The 23,009-nt window shown below is 42.2% G+C and overlaps 2 protein-coding genes across 4 annotated transcripts in view; one reads left to right on the forward strand and one right to left on the reverse strand.

Annotated features, from left to right (window-relative positions):
- Positions 1-11,515, reverse strand: part of TTI1 (TELO2 interacting protein 1) — a 44,400-nt gene extending 32,885 nt beyond the window's left edge. For 2 of the 3 annotated variants that reach the window (XR_006891039.1, XM_046678353.1), the window contains exon 1: positions 11,452-11,486. The gene's annotated coding sequence lies outside the window, so the exon portion shown is untranslated. Of the gene's footprint in view, positions 1-11,451 lie in introns of all 3 variants that reach the window. The other variant, XM_046678354.1, reaches the window with a different exon arrangement.
- Positions 11,516-11,562: 47 nt separating this feature from the next.
- The window catches only part of RPRD1B (regulation of nuclear pre-mRNA domain containing 1B), a 52,428-nt gene continuing 40,981 nt past the window's right edge, over positions 11,563-23,009 (forward strand). The window contains exons 1-2 of the mRNA XM_046678355.1: positions 11,563-12,137; positions 17,275-17,404. Coding sequence (XP_046534311.1) covers positions 11,987-12,137; positions 17,275-17,404 — 281 coding nt within the window. The 5' untranslated portion in view covers positions 11,563-11,986. The remainder of the gene's footprint in view (positions 12,138-17,274; positions 17,405-23,009) is intronic.

The following is a 23,009-nucleotide window of genomic DNA, read 5'->3' on the forward strand; positions in this document are numbered from 1 at the left end:
GCAACATCTTCGGCCTCTGTCCCCCAGATGCCGGTAGTACTCCCTCAAGTGACAATCAAAAACGTCTCAAGACACTGCCAAGTGTCCTACAGAGGGCAAAATCACCCCTGGATGAGAACCACTGGTACAGAGTCAACACAATCCCAATCAAAAACCCAGAAGGATTTTGTAGAAAGTAACAAGCTGATTCTAAAATTGACATGGGAACGCAAAGCACCTACAAGAGCAGAGACAATCTTGAAGAACAGAAATTAAACTGTCAAGTGGTGGTAGTATAAGTTCTTAGACTATCTGATTTCAAGATTTACGGTAAAGGTATAATAATTAAAGGCAGTATGTTATTGGCATAAAGAAAGACAAACAGATTCATGGAACAGAACAGAGTCCAGGAACAGCTCCCACATATACAATAGAGAGTCCATATATAGACTCGCATACCTGACAAAGGTGACACTGCAATAAACTGGGGAAAAGAATGGTTTTTTCAATTAAAGGTGCTGTGTCACCTGGCCATCCATATGAAAAAACATATATGTCTTGATTTCATCTCAAACCAGATTTAAATGTGAAATGTAAAACAATAAAACTTTCCAAAGAAAACAGGGAAGAACATCTTTGTGATCTTGGAGTAGGCAAAGATTTCTTAAACAGGATACAGAAAAGGGCTAACCAAAAAAACTGATAAATTGGACATTAAAATTAAGAACTTCTGTTCATCAAGACACCATCAAGAGAGTGAAAGGACAACCCATAAAGTGAGGAAAGATATTTGCTATATATCTGACAAAATGTTCACATTTATAATATAAAATATTTTTTTATAAATTATTAAGAAAAAGACAACCCAACAAAAACATGGAAAAGAACTTGAACAGACATATGGCAAAAGAGGATATTCAAATGGCCACTAAACATATGAAAGACATTCAACATCATTAGTCAGGAAAACACAATTTAAAACCGCATTAAAACACGACTGCACAACCCACCAGAAGGGCTAAGTCTGAAAAAAAAAAAAGAAAAAGAAAATACTGGGTGTTGGCAAGGATATGAAGCAGCTAGAACTCTCATTCAGTGCTGGTAGGAGTGTAAATTGGTATAACTAGTTTAGAAAACACTTTGGCAGTAGCTACTATTCCAAAGGTGAATATACATCTGCTCTGTGATCTAGTAATTCCAATCTTTGATAAACACTCAACAAAAATGCATACACAAATTTACCAAAAGGTGTGTTCTGGATATGCTATCCACAATTGCTCCCAAACAGAAACGACCCAAATGCCCATCTATAATAGAATGGATAAATTGTGGTATATTCTCTTAATGGAATACTATACAGATGAAGATTTACCACAATGGCAAATCTTCAAAAGAATGGGTTATACGCTTAGAAATATATAAACCAGCTTTCTGTAAGGAAGACAGTGTAACAAATTGCTACTTTGACATGACTATAAAAGGCAATCACCTACCTTTATGGGATGGCCATGAAATCACTCGTGTGACAATATGTCAATTACAGAAGGAATTGTTTAGAGATTTAGAGCCTTAGGAGTACCAGATTCTATTCCTATAAAATGCAACGCTGATTATTTAAAGTGGTGCTGCAAAGCTTGACAATTATGTAACTGACAGCTACAGGGGCATTCTGGCCCAGAAAGTGATCCTGAGACGAGGCATTCAGACCAAGCTGATTCTCTGGGTGAGTAGAGAAAACAACCCAGAGCTCAACTGTGGCCAGCAGTGACTGAATAAACATAATGGCCGTCTGCACTTTCCCTCATTCAGCACATCCTCCTGCGGTCGTGGAAAGCAGTTGCTGCAGAGGTAAGGGAAGAGACCTGCAGTCACAGTGCATGAGTGAACCCATTCCCTCTGCCAGCTCTTTCCCCCTCCCCCCTCCCCCTGCCTCGTCACAGGGATGGGCTATACAAGATCCCTGGGCCATGGCATATAGGTGGTGAAGACAAATGGGACCATCTATACAGGACAAGGTACTACCCTTTATAGACACTTATAAGACGGTAGGTTACAAGGCACTTATTACGTCCTACAATCAAGAAATGAAAAAGAGAGGAAAAAAAGAAGTGCAAAAGGAACTTGGAAAAAGAATGCACATGGACAGGGAAGCGTCCATGGAGGGAGGAGGTCTGGGGTTGGGGTTAGGGGTCCACATACTCGGGGCTGTGTGGGAAGGCTAATCAAGGCGAAAACACCTGTCACAAGCAAAGGCCAGAAGGAAGAAAAGTCATAGCACCTAATAAAGGCAGAGGCAATAGACAGAGATGCCATCATGGCAAGGGTGCCACGCCTCTCCCAGCGGTGACATTCTGATTGCTTGCTCAGGGCCTTTGCACTTGTTCCTCCGCCATAAATCTTCCTGGCTAGCTCTCTCACCTCTTTCAGGGCTTTGCTCAAATGCAAATTCTCAGTGAGGCCTTTTCTGATCACTTCTATTTAAAACTGCAACCCATCCTCCGTGCAACCAACCGTGGAATGCGAGTGCCTAGTGGGCCACCCTGGCACTCCCTATCTTCTTTCCTTGCCTTTAAAATTATTCTCCACGGGGGCCAGCCCCATGGCCAAGTGGTTAAGTTCACGTGCTCTGCTGCGGTGGCCATGGGTTTCGCCGGTTCAAATCCTGGGCACGGACATGGCACCGCTCATCAAGCCATGCTGAGGCAGCTTCCCACGTGCCACAACTAGAAGGACCCATAACAGGAATACACAACTATGTACCGGGGGGCTTCGGGGAGAAAAAGGAAAAAAATAAAATCTTCAAAATTTTTCCCTATAGCACTTAGCATCATCTATCAAACCAGACCATCTACCTATTTATCTGTTTATTGTTTCTCTCCGCTCCCTAGATTGTAGGCTCTATGAAGGCAGTGATATTTGACAGGTTTGTTTATTGCTTCTGGCTCAGAGCAAGTATTCAATACATGCTCGTTGAATCAATAGCCATAGTCCAAGATCTGGTTCTCTCATTGGTAGAGCTTTAATATCAGCCACGTCTGAACTGGATTGTGGGTAAAAACTGCCATACTCTCCTCTCTTGGGGTGAGTTATTCCTATAGGTAGTTGATCTCACCCATTATGGGAGGATCTTGCTAGATTCATTCTCTGGAGCAATCCTAGCTGTAGATTTTGGCTGTACCCCAGCCCACTTTTACACTGTCTCCGGGACAGGGACAAAATGAGTATGAGAACACGAATCCGACTATCAAGGTTCTAGTCCTGGCTCTTGCAGCACCTGGCTGTGTGATATCCATGAATTTCAGTTTCTTCAATATAAAATAAATTTGGTGGATAAGATGATCTCCCAAACGCCTAAGTCTGAATAACCAGCATATGGATAGGACGACTGGATTTAGCTCCCAGAGACAGGAGACAGAAGAACTGCCAATACAAGTTCTTGAATAGAAGGGAGAGAATTAATATTTGTTGGAAAAAATCCATTACATGCCAGGCAATGTGCTAGGTATTTTATGTATGAAAACTCCTCATCCAGAAACTGAGTAACACAAGGCTCAGAGAGGTTAAGCGATGCCCACAGTCACACAGCAAGCAATGTCAGACCTGGAATCACCCCAAGCCCGAGTGACTCCAAAAGCTTTATGCACTCTTTCCACTATACCAGAGGCTCCCAACCCAACTGTTTACCAGAATCAAGGGGGAACAATGTAAGTACAGATTCCTGAGCCCCATACCAGATCTACTGAATCAGAATCTATACGGGGCAGGGGGGCTGGCAGGTATGCTTGGGAATCTATTTCAAAAGTTTGCAAGGTCAGCCTGATGACCAGCCAGGTGTGGGAATCCTGCACTGTGTGCATTCTACACTCACTTTGCCTCCTGAAGAACAAGAGTCAGGTGACGAAAGAGGAAATTGTTCAATAATCCATCAGGCAGTAGTGTTCAGGGTATGCTGGAGGACCAATGCCTTGGGTTAAGACGACTGGTTCATTTGTGTGTCTCTCCAAATAAATGGAATACTTTTTAGTGTTGCAGCTTTGCTGTGGTTTTTCCAGCATCTGGTTCAGTATCTGCCAAGCAGTTCCCATTCACTAACTGTTTGTTTAATAAATGAGTAAAAGAAGCTGGATAAACATTAATCCTCTAGCATGCTCTGAAGTTTTGCAGCTTCCTACTCATCCTTCAGCCTTCCTTCTACTGAAAAACGTTTCCCTAGCATATAGCACCTGCCCCGCACTGTGCTAAGCTCTTGAAGAGGGAAGGGAGATACAAAGTTAACTGGGGGTCTAACCCTGCAAAAGGGAGTGTAATACACTCTAAGTACACGAAGTATACAAAACAGAAGGTGGAGGAGAGGAATCAAGGAGATCCCACAAATCCTTCCAGAAATGACTCCGTCCTGTACAGAACACTTGTGAAACAGTGCCTTGTATTACACTAACACTATGTGCCTGTCCCCTCCACTAGGCAAGAAGTTCTTTGGTAGGCAGTATATTCCAGAAAAGTGATTCTTAACTTAGAAAACAGTGTACATTAAAATACACAGCTAACCCTGCCTCCCCCACATTTCTGCTCTGGCACTAAAAATTGGGATAAGCTCTCCAGGTGATTGATGTGTGTGTATATAATTCCATTTATTTATAAATAAATATTTATATAAACAAAAATTCTGTATATTTGTATACACATACATACATATATAAAAATAGAGAACTTCTGCTTCTGGGAAGATGGAGTAGATGTATATTTCCCTATCCTTTCTGTTAAGTATAACAAAAAACCCTGGACAATATACATAAAACAAACATACAAGGATTGAAAGGTGGAGAGAAGAAAAGACTAGCTCGGGATCTCAGGACATGATGAATGAGAGAGTAGTGAGTTCCTTGTGTTTTCTTTTTGCCTCATAGATCCCAGACTTAGAGTTGAAGAAATTGGCAACTTGGAAGCACCAATGGGTACAGACACAAAAAGCCCCATCAAAAGCCTGCTCTCTCTAGACAAAGGACCAGGAAAGGGCAGCCAGAGGGACAAAAATGTAGACCATAACTGCTCTACTCCAGCCACATACTACAGAAAAAACTGGTCACATCCCCATCCACACTGGCAAAGGCTGACTGAGGAGCCTAGATTTCCACTCTCACAAGGTGGTAATGAGGCACCCCAAACCTGCTCAGGGGGGTGTCAGAGAAGGTGAAGTAACAAATTCACAGAAATAGACAGTAGAACGGTGGTTGCCAGGGGCTGAGAGGTGGAGGAAATGGGGATACGTTGGCCAAAGAGCACAAACTTCTGGTTATGAGATGAATAAGTTCTGGGGATGTAATGTACAGCATGGGACTATAGTTAACAACACTGGATTACATACTTAAAAGTTGCTAAGAGAGTAGATCTCCAAGTGTTTCTTACCACACACACACACACACACACACACACACACGACAATTATGTGAGGTGACTGAGGTGTTAACTAACCCCTTATTGTGGTAATCATTTCTCAATCACATGGGAGAGACTGCATGGGAAGCCTGAACATCCACTCTCACTGGCAGTCAGGAAGTACTCCTCTCGATCCCCATTGTGGGGGGTGTCAGAGCGCCTAGTAGAGTCAGGACTTTCACTACTGCCCTGTGCTAATCATAATGAGGCCACCCCTAGTGCAGTGTCAGTGAATACCAAGTGAGGAGCCAGAACTCCCTTCCACCTGGCAGTAATGAGGACCCTCCCTAGTGAGTACCACAGGAGGCTGCATGAGGAATCTGGACTTCTCCCTGCACTTTGAAGTAACAAGGTGGGGCGCCCCTTCTCCTGCCAGAGTGGTGTCAGAGAAAGCCAGCTAAATCTGAAGACTAAATAAGATCCAGAGTCTCAGAACATAATACAAAAATGTCCAATTGAAAATCATTCATTATACCAAGAACCAGGAAGATCTCAAACTGAATTAAAAAAGACAATTGATCAATATTTGTCAACACTGAGATGACAGAGATGTTAGAATTATCTGACAAAGTTATTACAGCAGCCAGGATTAAAATGCTTCAATGAGCAATTATGAACTTGCTTAAAACACATGAAGGAATAGAAAGCCTCAACAAAGAAATGGAAGATATAAAGAAGAAACAAACGGAAATTTTAGAATTGAAAAATTCAGTAACAAAGAGCCTCAGGGATCTGTGGGATTATAACAAAAGATCTAAGAGTCACAGAAGGAAAAGAGAAAAAGGGCAGGGCTGAAAAAATACTCAAAGAAATAATGGTTGAAAATGCCCCCAAGTTTGCCAAGAGACAAAAACCTATATACTCAAGAAGCTGAGTGAACTGCAGACAGGATTACCCAAAGAAATTTATACCAATTATAATTACGTCATAATTAAATTTCTGAAAACTAATGACAAAAAGTCTTGAAAACAGCCACAGAAAAATGATACCTTGCCTACAGGGAAAAAACAATTCTAATCACAGTGAATTTCTCATTGGAAACCACGTAGGGCAGAAGGAAGCGGTACAATAATTTTCAGGTGTTGAAAATAAAATGCCAACACAGAATTATATACCCAGCAAAAATGTCTGTCAGGAATGAAGTGGAAATCAAGACATTCTCAGATGAAGGAAAACTAAGAGAATTTGTCACCAGCAGGCCTACTCTAACAGCATGCTAACAGAAATTCCCCAAACAGAAAGAAAATGTCAAGAAAAAGGAATTTTAGGACATCAAGCAGGCAGAAAGGACAAGGTAAGCAAAAATATGTATAAATACAAGAGGCTTTCCTTATTCTTTTGAGTTTTCTAAATTGTGTTTGACAGTTGAAGCAAAAATTATAACACTGACTGATGTGGTTCTAAATGTATGTAGAAGAAACATTTAAGACAATTATATTACAAACAGGGGAGGGTAAAGAGATAAAGAGAACTAAGGTTGCTATACTTCACTAGAACTGGTAAAGATAAGTTACATACACATAATGTAATACCTAGAAGAACCACGAAAATGGTTATACAAACAGACACACTGAGAAACACTACAGATAAATCAAATAGAATTCTAAAAAATGTTCAGTTAACCCACAGGATGGGTGGAAAAAGAAAAAAGAGAAACAAAAGCAGAATAGAAAACAAAAAATAAAAAGGCAGACTTAAGCTCTAACATATCAACAATTATATTAAATGTAAAAGGTCTAAATACACTAATGAAAAGACAGTGATTGTCAGAGTGGATTAAAAAATATGACTTTACTATATGCTGTCTACAAGAAACTCACTTCAAACATAACAATATAGGCAGGTTGAAAGTAAAAGGATGGAAAAAAATATTATCATGCAAACATTAATCAAAGGAAAGCAAGAGTGGCTATGTTAATATTAGATAAAGTAGACTTCGGAGCAAAGAAAATTACCAGAGACAGAGAGGGACATTATATGATGATTAAAGGGTAAATCTATCAAGAAGACCTAGCAATGCTAAATGTGTATGAACAAAATGACAGAGCCAGAAAATACATGAAACAAAAATGGGTAAAACTGAAAGGAGAACTATAGGTGATTTTAACACTCCTCTCTCAATAACTGACAGAACAACTAGACAGAAAATCAACACAGATAACAAAAGAACTCAACACCACCAACCAACAGGATCTAACTGATGTTTCCAGAACACTTTGACCCACAATAGCTGAATACACATTCTTTTCAAGTGCCCACAGAACAATGCCAAGATAGACCGTATCTTGGGCCCTAAAACAAACTTCCACAAGTTTTATAGACTCACACAGAGTGTGTTCCCCAACCACAATGGAATAAAACTAAAAATCACTAACAGAGAGAGAGCAGGAAAATCAAGAAACACCTGGAAACTAAGCAACATCTTTCTAAATAATTGATTGAAGAGGAAATCTCAAGGGAAATTTTAAAAAACACATGGAAATGAATGAAAATGAAAACACAACATATCGAAATTTGCGGGATACAACTAAAGCCATATTGAGAGGGAAATTTATAGTACTAAATACATATATTAGAAAAGGAGAAAGCTCTCAAATCAATAATCTAAACTCCCACCTCAAGAAGCTAGAAAAAGGCAAGCAAAATAAATCCAAAGTAAGCAGAAGGAAGAAATAATAAAGATCAGGGCACAAATCAACAAAACAAAGAACTTTGAAAAGATAATAAAATTCACAAACTTCTGGCAAGACTGACAAGAGAGAGGGAAATGACCAGTATCAGTAATGAAATGAGATAGCACTACAGACTGTAGATATCAAAGAATAATACAGGAATACCACAAATAACTTTACACACTTTTTACAAACTTTTACAAAACTAAAAAAAAAGAGAGAGAAGAAATCTCCAGGCCCAGATGGTTTCACTGGGGACTTCTACCAACCATTTAAAGAAAGTTAACACCAATTCTACGCAATCTTCTAGAAAAAGAAGAGGAGGAAACACTTTCCAATCCATTTTATGAAGCTAGTATTACACCGATGCCAAAACTTGACAAAAACAATAAAAAACTTAAAAAGTTGCACACCAATTTCCTGTAGGAATATAGATGCAAAAATCCTAAACAAAACAGCAGTAAGTAAAAGTAATTCAGCAGTAAGTAAAAAGAATTAGACACCATGAGAAAGTAGAGTTTATTCCAGGGATGTAAGGTCAGCTTAAAATTTGAAAATCAATCAGTGTAATTAATATTAACAAGCTAAAGAAGAAAAGTCACATGACTAAATCATCCTCATCTTTCAGACCTCTGAAGGTTGAAGTGTCCTATGACTCAGTCACCGAGCCCCTTTTCTTTCCACATCTACTCCTTATGACTCCCACGTCTCGCCCAGATATCTCCCTTGAACTCCAGACCCAAAAACCCACTTGTCCACGAGACATTCCTACTTGGATAGGCACTTCCAACCGGACATACACAAATCTGAATTCCTGCTCTTAGTCCCCAAACCAGCTCTTTCCGCAATTCAGTAAACATAAACTCCATTATGGTTGCTTTAGGCTAAAACTCTTGGGGCCAAATAAACTCTTATCTTTCTTTTACACTTTGTATCTAATTTGTCAGCAAAGATTTCTGTGACCTCTTCCTCCAAAATACCCCCAGAATCTGACCCTTTCTCACCACCTCCACCCTGGTCTGAGTCATCCTTTCACCTGGGTTATTACAACAGCTGCTGAACTGGTCTTCCTGCTTCCACCCTTGCATCCTTACTGTCTATTTTCTACTTAACAGCCACAACGCTCCTCCTTTGCTCAAAACTGTCCAATGGACTCTCATTTCATTCAGAGTAATATCCAAAGTCCTTACTACTGCCTACAAGTCCCCACGTGATGTGGTCCCTGGCTACTTTTCTGAGCTTATTTCCAGCTGTCTGGTTTATATCACTCCAGCCTTACTGTCCTCTCTGCTGTTCCTAAAAATGCCAAGAGTGGTCTAACCTAAGCACACTGTACTTGGTTTTCTCTCTGCATGGAACAATATTCCACCACATAGCAGATGGCTTGTTCTCTCACTTCTTTCAGGGTTCTGATCAAATGTCACGGTATCAGTGAGGCCTTCTCTGAGCAGCATATATAATAGACTCCTATCCGCCCACACATGCATGCCTCATCCCCCTTACCCTTCTTGACTTTTATTCAAGGCACTCATCACTTTTCGACTCATTTTCTACTTGCATGTTTGTTTATCTGTCTTCCCCTGTAGAAGATAAGTTTCTGAGGACATGGATTCTGTTTGCCTAGGATGGTGCTTCAGACATAGGTGCTTAAAAAATATTTGCTGAATGAATGAATGAACCACTGGCTTGGGAGTAAAGAATTTGGGATCAGACATCAGATAACCCTTATTTGACTCCTGGCTCTGTCATTTCCTAACAATGTCCAAGTGACATTGGACACTCACCCATGTTTTATGTCTTCTCACTTAGTGATAATAATCCCCACCCCATATGACTGCTGCAAGGATTAAATAAAAGAATGTACATAATGTGCTTAATATACAGTGACTTGGTATAAAAATGCTCAGTATATGACAGTGTTACTTAATACATAAACATGGTCTAGATTTGGACTCACAGGCCCTAGATTATAATTATGACTAGATACCGACTGCGTGATTTTGGGCTATTCATTTTTCTTTATATTAATTCACTCAATCAGCTATGAATCAGGTGCTGGAGTAAAAAAGACAGATAAGATGCAGTCCCTTCCCTCTAATTTTAGTTAGGTGATTTTGGGTACGACACCTCTCTCAGCCTCAGCTTCCTCATTCGACAAATGGGAATATTGGAACATAATACCTATTCACAGCTTCACCATGAGGACTAAATGAGTCACTATGTGAAAACAGTGTCTTCCTAGCAGCCACTCACTATGTTAGGTATGATTACGATGATCCTAGTCTGGAGGAATAGTAAAAACATCTAAGCAAAGAACTACAATACAGTTTAGTAAGAGCAAAAAGAGGCATCAGCTGGAAGAACATGTCCTAACTGGAGTCTGCCCACAACTGGGAAGTTCCATGACAATCAGGAAATTTTATTTATTTTTATTATTATTATTATTTTTGAGGAAGATTAGCCCTGAGCTAACTACTGCCAATCCTCCTCTTTTTGCTGAGGAAGACTGGCCCTGAGCTAACATCCGTGCCCATCTTCCCCTACTTTATATGTGGGATGCCTGCCACAGCATGGTGGGCCAAGCGCTGCCATGTCCCCATCCCGAATCCGAACTGGTGAACCGCGGGCGGGGAGAAGCAGAACATGCGAACTTAACTCCTGCACCACTGGCGCCCCCAGGAAATTCTGAAATTCCATTATGTCTTCAATAACCTAACTCCCTACGTCCACCCCCATAAGGAGCTGGGCAAAACTTCTCCGCTGACTTGATAATTGGAATTTAACATTTTTAAAAGTAGGAAGAAGCTTCAGAGTCTCAAATACTGTTCTTTACAGGAGGTCAATGCTCCATGGACTTCCCTGTCCCTGCCCCCCAAAAAGTTAACATATCACTTAAACTTCACAAAGTCAACTGGACCCCTAGAGGGCCAGGGCTGCATGTAACTCCCTGAATGAGAAACCAGTTAAGAGCCCAGAGCACAAAGGTGTGTTTCACGGCCGTGCTGTCAGACTAAATGTCTAACCGGACATTAAAGGGTGGTCCTGGAGGCCGAAAGCGAGCACACCAGGCGAGAGCAGGGCGTCACCTTTGGAGAAAGAACAGCGAGAGCCGAGGCGTGCAGGCGTGAAAACGGCACGTGGGTGGTTTGGCAGAACCAAAAAGAAGCATGTGGGCGGGGGGGGGGGGGCGGCGAGAGAGCAGGATGCGTACAGAGGATAGTGCGGCCTGGGGCCTCCTGGGTGAGGGAGGAAGCCCCCTCCCATACCCAAGTCGTGATCTCTCCGCCTCAGTGTCCCCTCAGGATCCCCCTCTAAGGGCTCGCGGTTGCTGGGCTCCCTCTTGCTCCCGCCACTCTTCCCTTACCTCGTCTTCCAGCCTTTCCCTCACTCTCCCGCCTCCTCCGCCCCGCCGGAAGTGACGCGTTAACTAGCGCGCCTGACAGCGCCAGAAAGGTTCTGCGGGAGCGGGAGAAAGGGTTCCGGTGGGACTCACTGCGCCGGCGTGCGGGCGCGAGCGGAGAAAGCGCCTTCTGGAGGCTGCTGAACTGCGCTCTTTTCCCGGGCTGTTGCTTTCGAAGTGCCGTGAGCGAGGTCCAGAGAGGCCGCCGCCACTGGAGAGGCGTTTTTCTACAGCTCTGACACCTCCTGTGTCCAGCCACTCCGGCCCTTGCCCTTTGACCCCTCTCGGCGGGGTGAGAGGTCGGTGGCCATCTTGTGGCGGCGGCGCGGGCCGCTGTTTCTGCGGAGACTCATCCCCTCCCCCTCCTTGCCCCTCTGGCCGTCTGTCAGTCAGTAAAGAGTCCCCAAGGCCGTCAGGTGAGGCCCGGGCCTCGTCCGTTGCTCTTGCCGCCGCACTGGGCGGCCCAGGCCGCTCCCTGCCGGGCCTCACCGCTGCCACCATGTCCTCCTTCTCCGAGTCGGCGCTGGAGAAGAAGCTCTCGGAGCTGAGTAACTCTCAGCAGAGCGTGCAGACCCTGTCCCTGTGGCTCATCCACCACCGCAAGCACGCGGGACCCATCGTCTCCGTGTGGCACCGCGAGCTCCGCAAAGGTAATGACCCCCTCCCCTCCCTCTTGGACCCTCCCCCGAGTTATCCTCTCCGCCACCCGCTCCCGAGGCCTCTCGAGCTTCTTAACTGAGCCTTGCTTCCCAGGCCCGGGCCTCCGATTGCGTTTCTGAGGTTGGAAACAGTATTATCCCCATGTCTCCGAGAGGGAAACTGAGGCCCGGGAAGATTAAAGGTCCTGGTCTGAGGTTCCACCGACCAGGGCACAGGTGCCTGCATTCCCAGTTCCTCTAGCCCTTTTCCCTTCAGGCTCCTCCTGACGCTGGTGCCCATTATTATCTCGGCGGAGCTCAGCGCCTTGGTGCGGGGGGACTGGCCCCAGCCTGTCGGCTTCCAGGCGCTTTGCTGGGCATTTGGAGTAAGAGCCGGCGGACTGGAGTATGAGTGCCTAGGTTGAGTCCCGCCCAGACACTGGCTGAGTGACATCGGGCGTTTCTTCATCTATCTCGTTCCTGATCTGTGGAATGAGGACAGGAGAGCTGCCACCTACAGAGCCTTTATTCTCTGCCAGTCCCTCTGCTGAGCCCTTTACATGTGTGGGTGCACTCAGTCCTCAGAACGGCCCCATTTTGGAGAGGTTGAGGGGCCAGCCACCTAGACTTTGCCCATCAGGCTGCTCTTCTCGTCCAACTTTCATTGATGCTAGACCTTGCTCAGGATCTGACGTGGGACATTCATGGAGCTCAGCCTGTTGTGTACCAGGCACTGGACTGGATGCTTTGTTCACTCCAGAGGCCGACTGCCTGGAAGTTAAGCCTAACTTTGCCGTTTACTGACCCCAACAGCTTAATCTCTGTCCCTCGATTTCCTTATCTAGAAAATGGAGATGATGGTAACTGGTATTTACTGTGCTTTTATTATGTGCCAGGTGCAGTACTGATGTCTTTACAGACAGTGTCATTTTCTAACTTCCTGGGCCCTATGAAGTGGGAACTTTGCAGATGAGGAAAAACTGAGGCTCCAACAGCTTGGGGTGAGGAGTAGACAGGACAGTCCAAATGAACATCCAGCAAGGTGTTGGGCACAGTGTGGGCATTCGGTAAATCACCGTGACATGGGCTACTGATTCCTCGGTGTGGGCATGGTCTTTGCCTCCAACATGCTTACAGTCTGGTGGGGAAAGATGGGCACTGCACAGCTCTCTGATACCCGGGTGAGTTCCCTTGCAGAAAGCTGAGGAGTGAAGCTTGGAGCTATTTGGACAGCTTGTCTGGTAGGCCCTTTATAGCATAGGAAGTAACTTGTGTTCTCTGCTGTCGGTGAGGGAGGATTCCACCCTCTTACACATCAGGGGACTGAAGTGTCTAAGTGGTATTTTCAAGGTCTTAGAAATGGCAAGGCTCAGGGGCCGGCCCGGTGGTGCAGCGGTTAAGTTCACACGTTCAGCTTCAGTGGCCCGGGGTTCGCCAGTTTAGATCCCGGGTGTGGACGTGGCACCGCTTGGCAAGCCATGCTGTGGTAGGTGTCCCACATATAAAGCAGAGGAAGATGGGCACGGATGTTCGCTCAGGGCCAGTCTTCCTCAGCAAAAAGAGGAGGATTGGTGGCAGATGTTAGCTCAGGGCTAATCTTCAAAAAAAAAAAAAGGTAAGGCTCAGACTCCATCAGGCTGGCAGACTCCAAAATCCAGGATTCTTTCAGGAGACCCAGTTCTAGCCTCTAGCAGAGAACCTCCCCCCACAGTGTCCTGTGCTGTACTGAGATGGGGTCCCCTCCGCCCTCTGGGTGGTTGGGGGATAGAGCCTTCATATTCCCCACTGTGCTGTTCAAATATTATTTCCAACACCTGAGATGGAAAAAAATGCAAATTGCTTCTAGAGGATGGGATCTGGTAGGATCTCAGAGACAGGTCAGAGTCCATCTCAGATGTCACTTCTTTTGTGAAGCCTTCTTGATTTCCCACCTCACCCTATTTGAGTTACTGAAAATAACAATTTAGAGAGTGCATTTGTTTATGAAGCTCCTTTGACCCTAATCTCGTATGGTGGAATCTTGCGTTTAAGTAGGCTGGGATTATTATCCCCCATTTTATAGGTGAGAAGATGAAGATACAGAGAGATTAAGTGCTTTGTTCAGGGCCATGCAGCTGGGACATGAGCCCAGAGCTCTCTGATGCCAAAACTTGTGCTTTGAAGTCTGTACCCAGTGCCTCAGTGCACTTAATAAGTGAAGGCAATCGTCCGACTCCAACCAAACCCGTAGTGCTTTCGTCTGTTAGGATTAATCACTGCCTCCCACCCTGTCCCACACCAACTTAGCATTTATTTCATTCTTACTAGTTAAGTATTTTTTACTAGATTGTGTTTCGAGGGAGAAATTAGGCCTTCCTGTTGCTCTGTAACGCCCACAGCGCTTAGCATGGTGTGTGTTACGCAGTTAAGAAATAGGTTCGGAGTTAAGTTGTGTTCTCTGGCATCATTTTCATGGTTGAATAAAGGAGCCAAACAACACTGTCTAATACAACCATCTATGGTGATAGAAATGTTTTATATCGGCACTATCCAACAAGGTAGCCACTTGCCACATTTGGCTCTTGAACACTTGAAATGTCTGACTAAGGAACTGAAGTTTTAAATGAATACAATAAAAAATTCAGTTTCTGAGTTTTGCTAACCACAGTTCAGGTGTTCAGTAGCCACGTGTGGCTGGTGCCTACCATATTGGACAGTGCAGAGCTGGAGGATGCTCTTTCAAGCATCAGAATATAGCTTCCTAATACCCAGGCTTCCTTCATGAATTGAAAATGCCCTCCCCACTGAAGTGGGAAAAGATTTTGTGCCCTAATGTTCAAATTGACTAGCCCCTTAGGTTCTAGCCCACCCCGAGTCTTTAAAAGGGGACATTTCTATCTGTGGGCCAGTCATTTTCCCTATCTAAGAGGTTCACAGACTGTCTCTTGTGTTGCCTTCAGAATACTTATGAGACTTACAAAAATGACTTTTTCTTGCTTAAATGCTACTTCTTGAGTGTTATTTTCTTTCCATTTTTAGGAATATTTCCTAATTTATCCCTTTGGGCTTCATTCTAGGTTGAACTTCTTCCCTTCGTTATGGAATAGTTTGGTGTAATGTAAAATGCTGTTAGGTGAACATTTTTTTAGTAGTGTGTTTGTATCTTGGCCCGAATGCTGGTAGATAGGCATTTTTTTCAAAATTGCTTTCTCTAGATGTCAAAACCAGCGAGACATGAAAATTTTTGGTCAGCCAGTTATTTAAACTTTGCTCAAGAACCATTTCAACTAACTTGGAATGGGCCTCGGTAGAGGGTGAAAGGGTCTATTTTGTCATATTGGAAAGACATCCGAACAAGTGAGTTGTCACCCGGGGCTCAGGTGGAGGGTATGTGTGTTGTGTGTATTATGGCTGTGTTCAGGTGCTCCAGGACTGCAGCCCATCACCTTTACACACATGGTGCTTGTGTTGACTCTGCAGGATGCTGGATGTGGAGGGATAAAGTTTATCTTACGTAAATCTCCATTGCTGAGTTTGAGGATGATGAAAATTAATTGGCATTGTAGATATGAAAACCTTGGCTCTCGAGCCTCTTAGCTATCGTGTTTGTAATACTGAAAAATGTATCAGGTCTTGAATGTCTAAATTGACATTTTACAAAATGGATTCTGGTTTTCTTAACAAAGTATGTGGAATTTGTGAAGCTGTGCTTAGTCAAATTTGCTTTGTTGAAATTCTGTTTTGCTTTTGAATCTGTTAACTTTCATGGTATTATAGGCTTGGTAGTTTTACTTGCTGCAACATCCCAGGAAAGGTTTGCTTTAAAAAAGAAAAAGCCCTTTGCCATAATCATACTTTTGTAGCAACAGTGGGGTATTGTAAATATTGACGCTTTTATTCTGCTTTTGAATAATAATTAGAGCTGTTAGAGTGGAAGGTGGCTCCAGGTTTTCAATATTCTCATCAGTTGGCCATCTAAACTTACCAGAAGGTTAGTACAATGCAGGATGTCCATATTTAATTTTATGAGCACTTTACATCATCAATTTAAACTATAACATGCTTTAAAAATTTTGTTTTTAACCTGGATTGTTCTCCTGTAGCTGCATTTAAAAATGTCCAATCTTATGTCAGCTGTGTCAGAATTTATACATGCTGTGTGCGTTTCAAAAGAAACAGAAATGGTTTCCAAGACAAATGGAGTAAGGACTAGTTATTCAGGTGTGTAAAGGTTGACATAGGGCTTGCTTGAGTTTTTCAGGTACTTTAGCATTGGAGAAAACTTAAGCGTTTTGAACTGATTGTGTTCTTATTTATTTCTTTTAAAAGAAAACTGGGACGAAAAATGGTAGTGATGTAACTTTGCAGTTGAGAAGTTATGTGCATAGAAGCCAGGAAATTCAGTAATGTTCCCCTAGGCAACTGTAACTCAGACATATGCGTGAGGTTTTTATGGTTTAATATATGATACCATATAGAGCAATAGGAAATCCTACGTTTAGTATGTGTAAGAGAGAAGAATTATGGTTTTTGTGGGAGCCGTAATTTTGCATATCCAGATTTCAGATGTGTATAAATTTTCAATAATAATGCAGCATTAATGTATATTTGTATTTGAGATAAATATCCATTGGAGTGTCTAGAGATTCCTCTGGATTATAGAGTCGGTATCATTGACTGATTAGGGTTATTGGAATGTCCAAAGAAAAATTCTCAGTCTAGGAGCGTAAATTACAAGAATCTATTTTAAAATTGATACCTAACTTAGTCTTTCATTCTGCAGTATGCGATAATTAACAGTGAGTTAGAAATGTTCATCTTTGCAATAGAATAAATGGAAACCTTGGTTTTAACATGTTTTCTGGAGAGTATTGTCTGCTTATCCTTTAGGAAGTTTTTTTATTATCTTCATTTTTACTATCAATTACCCTGGTTCAAATAACACAGAAATGAAGATGGCCCATTCTTATTATTTTTTTCAAAATTGTATTCTCACACCTGTTTTCTTAGAGACATCCAGGAGTTCCTTAAGTTGTTTCTTCAAACATATAGCAGCCTTGACCTCAAGATAATGCTTGTCTCAATATTCTTTAGAAATAGCTTAGGGCAAAAGAATTGCGAACTGAGAATTTCCTTGGTGTAAGCTAAATTATCTTTTCTTTTTTTCCAGCCAAATCAAATAGAAAGCTTACTTTTCTGTATTTAGCAAATGATGTCATCCAAAACAGTAAAAGGAAAGGACCTGAATTTACTAGAGAATTTGAATCTGTCCTTGTGGATGCTTTTTCTCATGTTGCCAGGTATGTTGTCTGTTTTGTTTTCTTTTTAAATGCATTACCTTTTCCTTCTCTTTGTTCTTTCCTTTTCTATGATAGCCTGTGTAAATTGACAGCTTTGTACTTTACAGAGATATGCTTTAGAGTGTTGCAAATTATGGCTTTAAGTTTTCTGGGCCCTTAAGAACTATCTAGACAGGTAACACTTCGATGCAGTGAAGAGATTCAGTCTGGCACTTGAAGTGCATCTTTTCCCCTAGATGTATTCATTTATTGATTTCATTTCTTGAGTATGACATTTTCCTTAGTTTGGCTGAGTTGCCTCCTTAGCTTATGGTCAAAAAACAAAGCTAAACAGTACAAGTAACAAAACCATAATAGCAAGAAATTAGCCGTTTTTGCCTTCGTTTTTACTTACTTCCTTCTGAATGTCTAGATGTCTAATTTACTAAAAATAGTAGTCATTACTGTAACTGTAAAGACGATAATTATTAGTGTGGAAAGTAGGTATTTGCCCTGGCTATCTCCTGTTACGTTTCTGCCACCACTGTGTTTTGTGACAAGAAAGCCTGGAACATAGAGCACCCACACAGCTCGCAGCACAGAAAGTGTACGTTTGATTAAAAGGTTTATCAGTCATTTTTATACATTTAAAAACAAACTGCTTTTCTGTAGACACAAACTTGTTGCCCAGGAGGAGCAAAGAAAAACTATTTTTCACTATAATATTACCTAGTAAACATATAAAAATAACATCTTTGCAAAAGGAAATTGGGAAGGGCGAAAACGAGACGAGTGGGTTAAACAAAAATTATTCTAGGGTCCAAAGTGTAAGTGAAAGACCTTTGATGTGAAAATAAGTCTGGCATTCCATGAAAGATTTGAAAAGTTTGAAGGAATAAATTAAGAAATCCAAAAGAAAGAAGTGATATCTAGCTTTCTATAGAGGGAAAAAAGATTTCTGTGTGTCAGCTACATTCAGAGGTGGCTCTTTCTCTTTGGTGAACATGAACACTGAAGAAGCAGAATGTGTGATGAGCTTGAATAAATACTGAATCCTCATAACAGAGAGGGAGCTGGGAAGAGAGTGCTAGAGTAGCTCTCTGAAATTGGAAACAGGCGCTTTCTTATTTGGAGGAGATTTAGTTCAAAGTTCCGTAGGCTTTGGCTGCAGCTCTGCCTCTAGCACTGTCTGAATGGCCTTGCATGTGTTACTTAGCTTTTTGAGCCCAGGTTTCCTACTTGGTTAAAAGGGGTGACACCACCTCTCTCATTAGAGTTGTTGTGAGGCTACAGTAGAACAGTGTGTTCGAAAGTACCTAGTACAGTGCCTGATCCACGGTCTGCTCATTCGTGGACATATACTACATTATAAACTCTGCGAAGGGAAGGACCATTTCTTTTTTATTCTTTGCTGTATCCCAGGCATCTCATAAAGTGGCACAGAGCTGTTAGGTTATGTAGCTTTAGGCAGTACCATTTATGTAGCCTCGATGGTGCATAGTGTCCCAGGAGCTGGGCAACATTTTGATCCGCCCTGGCACAGAGTAGGGGTTCAGTAAATATTTGTTGATTGAGTTAATTAATTCAGGGTATAGGAAATTGACTAAAATCATTTCCTGTAGGGATAGTAAACTTAACATTTTTATTTAAAAATTGAACAATAATCGTTAGCTACCCCCAAACCAGAAAAGGGCAAGTAGAAAGAGGTGGGAGAAGAGGGATGGGCAATCCCAAGATTCAGAATTTCTTTTCTACTTGGTAACCTGTCTAGGAGGCACTGTGAAAAAAGTCTTGGCAAATTTTATGACATTATGGGGAAAACATACCTGGTTCTTCTTAATTAAAAAATAGCCCTAATTCCTTTTTTTTTTTTTTGCATTCTAGTTCTTTTAAGCTCCTGTTTGGGTATTATATTCAGGATTCCCATGGTTCCAACTCCCTCCCGCCCCCCACATTATTAGAACAGTGAGTCCAGCCATTCCACTTCAATCCTGACACACCTTGTCAATACCTTATCAATAGTAAGAAGTGCTCTCTGTAAGGTTTTTCCTGGCCAGTTGATGAACAAAGATAGTTGACACATGAATATTGACAAAATTGATTAGGTATATCATTATGATAGGTAATCCTACCTCCTCCCTCAAACCGCCCTGAAAACAAACCAACCAACCTCTCAAGTGAGAGAAAGCTGCCAGGCTCATAGGGTAGATTTAATTTGAAGAGCAGTGTAAATAACGAGACTCTGAAGTTATTTCCCACCCAAATGCCTTCTTGTTTTCTTCTCAGTTTGGAGATAGTTGTGCACTTCATTTTTCATTTGAGTGCATACTATGTGCCAAGTACTGATCCAGACACTAGGAGGGCAGCAGAGAACAAGGCAGGCAAGGACAAATCAATGAACAAGATACTTCCAGAGAGTGATAACGTGGACATAATAAAATAGAATGATGTTCTGGAGTGGGACCTCTTCTAGTGTGGTGGAGGCAGGCTTCTCTAAGGAAATGACATTCGAGGGAATCATGCGAAATAGGAACAGCTATTAAGAGGAACCTAAGGGAGAAATAATCTTAGCATGTTAAGAGGATCAGGATGAAGGCTGGTATAGTTAGAACACAGTGTGAGCAAAGTGAAAAGTGGCATCCAGATGAGATCGGAGAGCTAGGCAGGTGCCAGTCATGTATGCCTCGTAAGCTGTGAGAGAGTTAGGATTTCGTTCTGATGGGAGGTCAGTGAAGGGTTTTAAGCAGGGAAATGATATATTCCAATACATTGTTGAAGGATCCCTCTGGCTTGCTGTGGAGAATGAATTATAAAGGCCAAGGGAGGGGCAGGGACAGGAATTGGGATGGTTTTGCTTTAGTATAGGCTAGAGATGACATCAGCTAGGACTCAGAAACAGTGAGAAGATAACAATAGTTTCTGGTTGCTGGATATTTATTTTGTGGATGGAGTTCCCCCCAACCCCCCCCCCCCCCCCCGCCCCAAGTAAAACTGATAGGATTTATGGGAGCTAGTAGTGAAGGGAAAGAGAAATCAAAGATAGGTTTTTGATAGGAGTAAGTGCGTGGCTGTTGGTGCTGTTTACTGAATGGAGATTGGGGGAAAGATATGGTAGAGGAAACTAAGAGTTTTCTTTTGGCCATGTTAGTTTGAGATGGCTGGTAGATAGCCCAAGGGGCGATTCTAGATAGGCAGGTGGATGAAATAGTCTTAGTAGGAAATTAATTTCTGGAGACACAAATTTGAAGTTATCACCATATGCTTATTTGTTTACTATTGTGTCATAGGTCCCCAAGACCACTTTCAGGTTTGGTGACATGGTAGGAGAACTTACAGAACTCAGTGTTTAGATCTGCTCGTGGCTATAATTTATTAACAACAAAAGAATACAAAGCAAAATCAGCAGAGGGAGAAGGCGCATGAAATGGAGTCCACAGGAGACCAGACATAAGCTTCCAAGAGTCCTCACAGTGGAGTCACACAAGACACACTGAACTCCTCCAGCATTGAATTGTGACAGCACGTGTGAAGTGTTGCCTACCTAGGAAGCTCATTAGAGACTCAGTTGCCCAGGGTTTTTATTGGGGTTGGCTACAGGCACTCTCTGCCAAAGTTCCGGACTCCTAGGAAGAAAGCAGGTGTCCAGCATAAACCATGTTGTTTGCACAAACAGTTTAGGCACAGTAAGCCACCCTTATCAGTTAGGAAATTGCGGAACACCCCAGATGCCAGCCAAGGGCCAGCCTCGTGAGCAGGCCTTTCTAAGGGTAGCAGTCTCCTGCTTGCTGTGTTAACTCTTCTGCACAATTGCAGAGAACATTTCTGCTCCAGCTTTGCATGAGGTGCTGTTGGAAGTGCTGGGGATACTTAAAAAGAATTCCTGCCTTTAGTAAGTCTACCATAGGCCTACAGTGCAAGGGATAAAACAGAAACACGCAAATTATAGTGGCTGTACCAAGGAAGTGCCGTTAGAACTACAGAGGAAGAAAAGGCCCCCAACCTGGCTGGGCAAGGCCTCAGGTATCCAGCTGACACTTCAAGCAGCAATTTCGTGTGTGTATAATACACACTTTTCACTTTTTAGATCAGTTTTGCAGTGATTGAATTTATAATTAAGCAGTTAAAATACATACTAAGTTGTGTTCAATGTAATAAGTTATGTATGTAGTTATTTATCATCTTGCAGTTTATTCATTGATTAGCAGCAAAGATTTTTTTGTTTTTTCACTAACAGTTTCTCAATTTAGAATGGAGTTAGTGCAACCTGAAAATATAGCTCCTTCTGTTGTAAAACAACTGTATTGCTTTAGTTGTATCCGATTCCAGGTGCTAAAATGACTTCTAATTCATTGGAGCTACTTATGGCAAAACGTCATCAGTAAAAAGATTTTTTGAGTGTTGTCTCTGTAACTTTGAAACTTATCTGGCAAAACCTTGATTTATTATAGTGCTCAAGGAATCCTGGTTCATTACATTCACTGATTAAACTAGAGCCCCGTTTTGGCTTTAGCCTTTAGTGGTGAAAGCCTTTTGAAAATGTCCTTTGGTTACAACAGGTTTGAGCATCAGTTTCTACTGTATAGTAATGTGGCTGAAGCTGTACTCAAAATCAGTCTTAGTCTTAACTGAGTGCCAATATCCCCAGGAATTGTCGATGGTGGGTGGGTAGGTGGGTGTTGTGCCCCTCCCCTCTCTTTTAACTAAATCCTTGATAAGCATTTGTTGTCATGATTAGCTTCTATTTTTAAGTGATCAGAGAATTTGCAGAGAACAGATTTTATGTTAGAAGTACCAGCCAGTTAATTAAGTTCTGATTAGTTGTGATTTGGTTATAATGACTTTATTTTTCTAAGCCATACATTTGATCACATCAGGGACTTCCATTGCCTTTAGGATAAAGGCCACATGCTTAATATAGCATTTGGGGCCCTCTATAATCTAATTCCAGTCCATCGTCAGATTCTTCTGCTATTTCCACACCTTCCCCATATACTTAAGCCACCTGAGTTACTCACAGCTTCTCCCTCTTCACCTTGTTCTATTGGGTGTTCCATTCACAGGAGAGGAGATACCATGTGCAAAAGCTCATGCATGAGAAGGAGCAGGTTCTGCATAGAAAATACATAGGGTTAGTGTTGGTAGAATGTGAAGCCCCACGTAGGGTACGGAAAGGTTGCAGGGCTCCTGGGTCAAGGCCTAGAGGTCAGGACGTATGCCTTATTCTTCATATTCCAAGCGCAGTAATTCATAAACCTCATTGAATGAGCCATGAGTGGTTAGTTGATGTCTGACATGAATGACCTTGATTTAAAGATGATTGCTGAAAGTTAACTAATTTTTTGGGCTACTGAAACCTATCTAAAGTTTTTCAAAAAAGATTGCGATCAGACAGATATTTGTTGTGCTTGTTCTAGGGTGGCTAGCAGTGGGAGAAAAAGACAGATCCCTGCCCCTGAGAAAGTTACATTCAAATGCAAGGAGTGTAAACAACAAGTAAAGTGTATAGCATATCACAAGATAAGTTGTGTGGAGAAAAGTTAAATAGGGCTAGGGAGTGTAATTTTAAATAGGGAGATTAGGGAAGGACTCACTGAAAAGGTGCTATGTAAGGTAAGTATACACCTGA

Source organism: Equus quagga, chromosome 12 (genome assembly GCF_021613505.1).
Source record: "Equus quagga isolate Etosha38 chromosome 12, UCLA_HA_Equagga_1.0, whole genome shotgun sequence".
Classification (NCBI taxonomy): domain Eukaryota; kingdom Metazoa; phylum Chordata; class Mammalia; order Perissodactyla; family Equidae; genus Equus; species Equus quagga.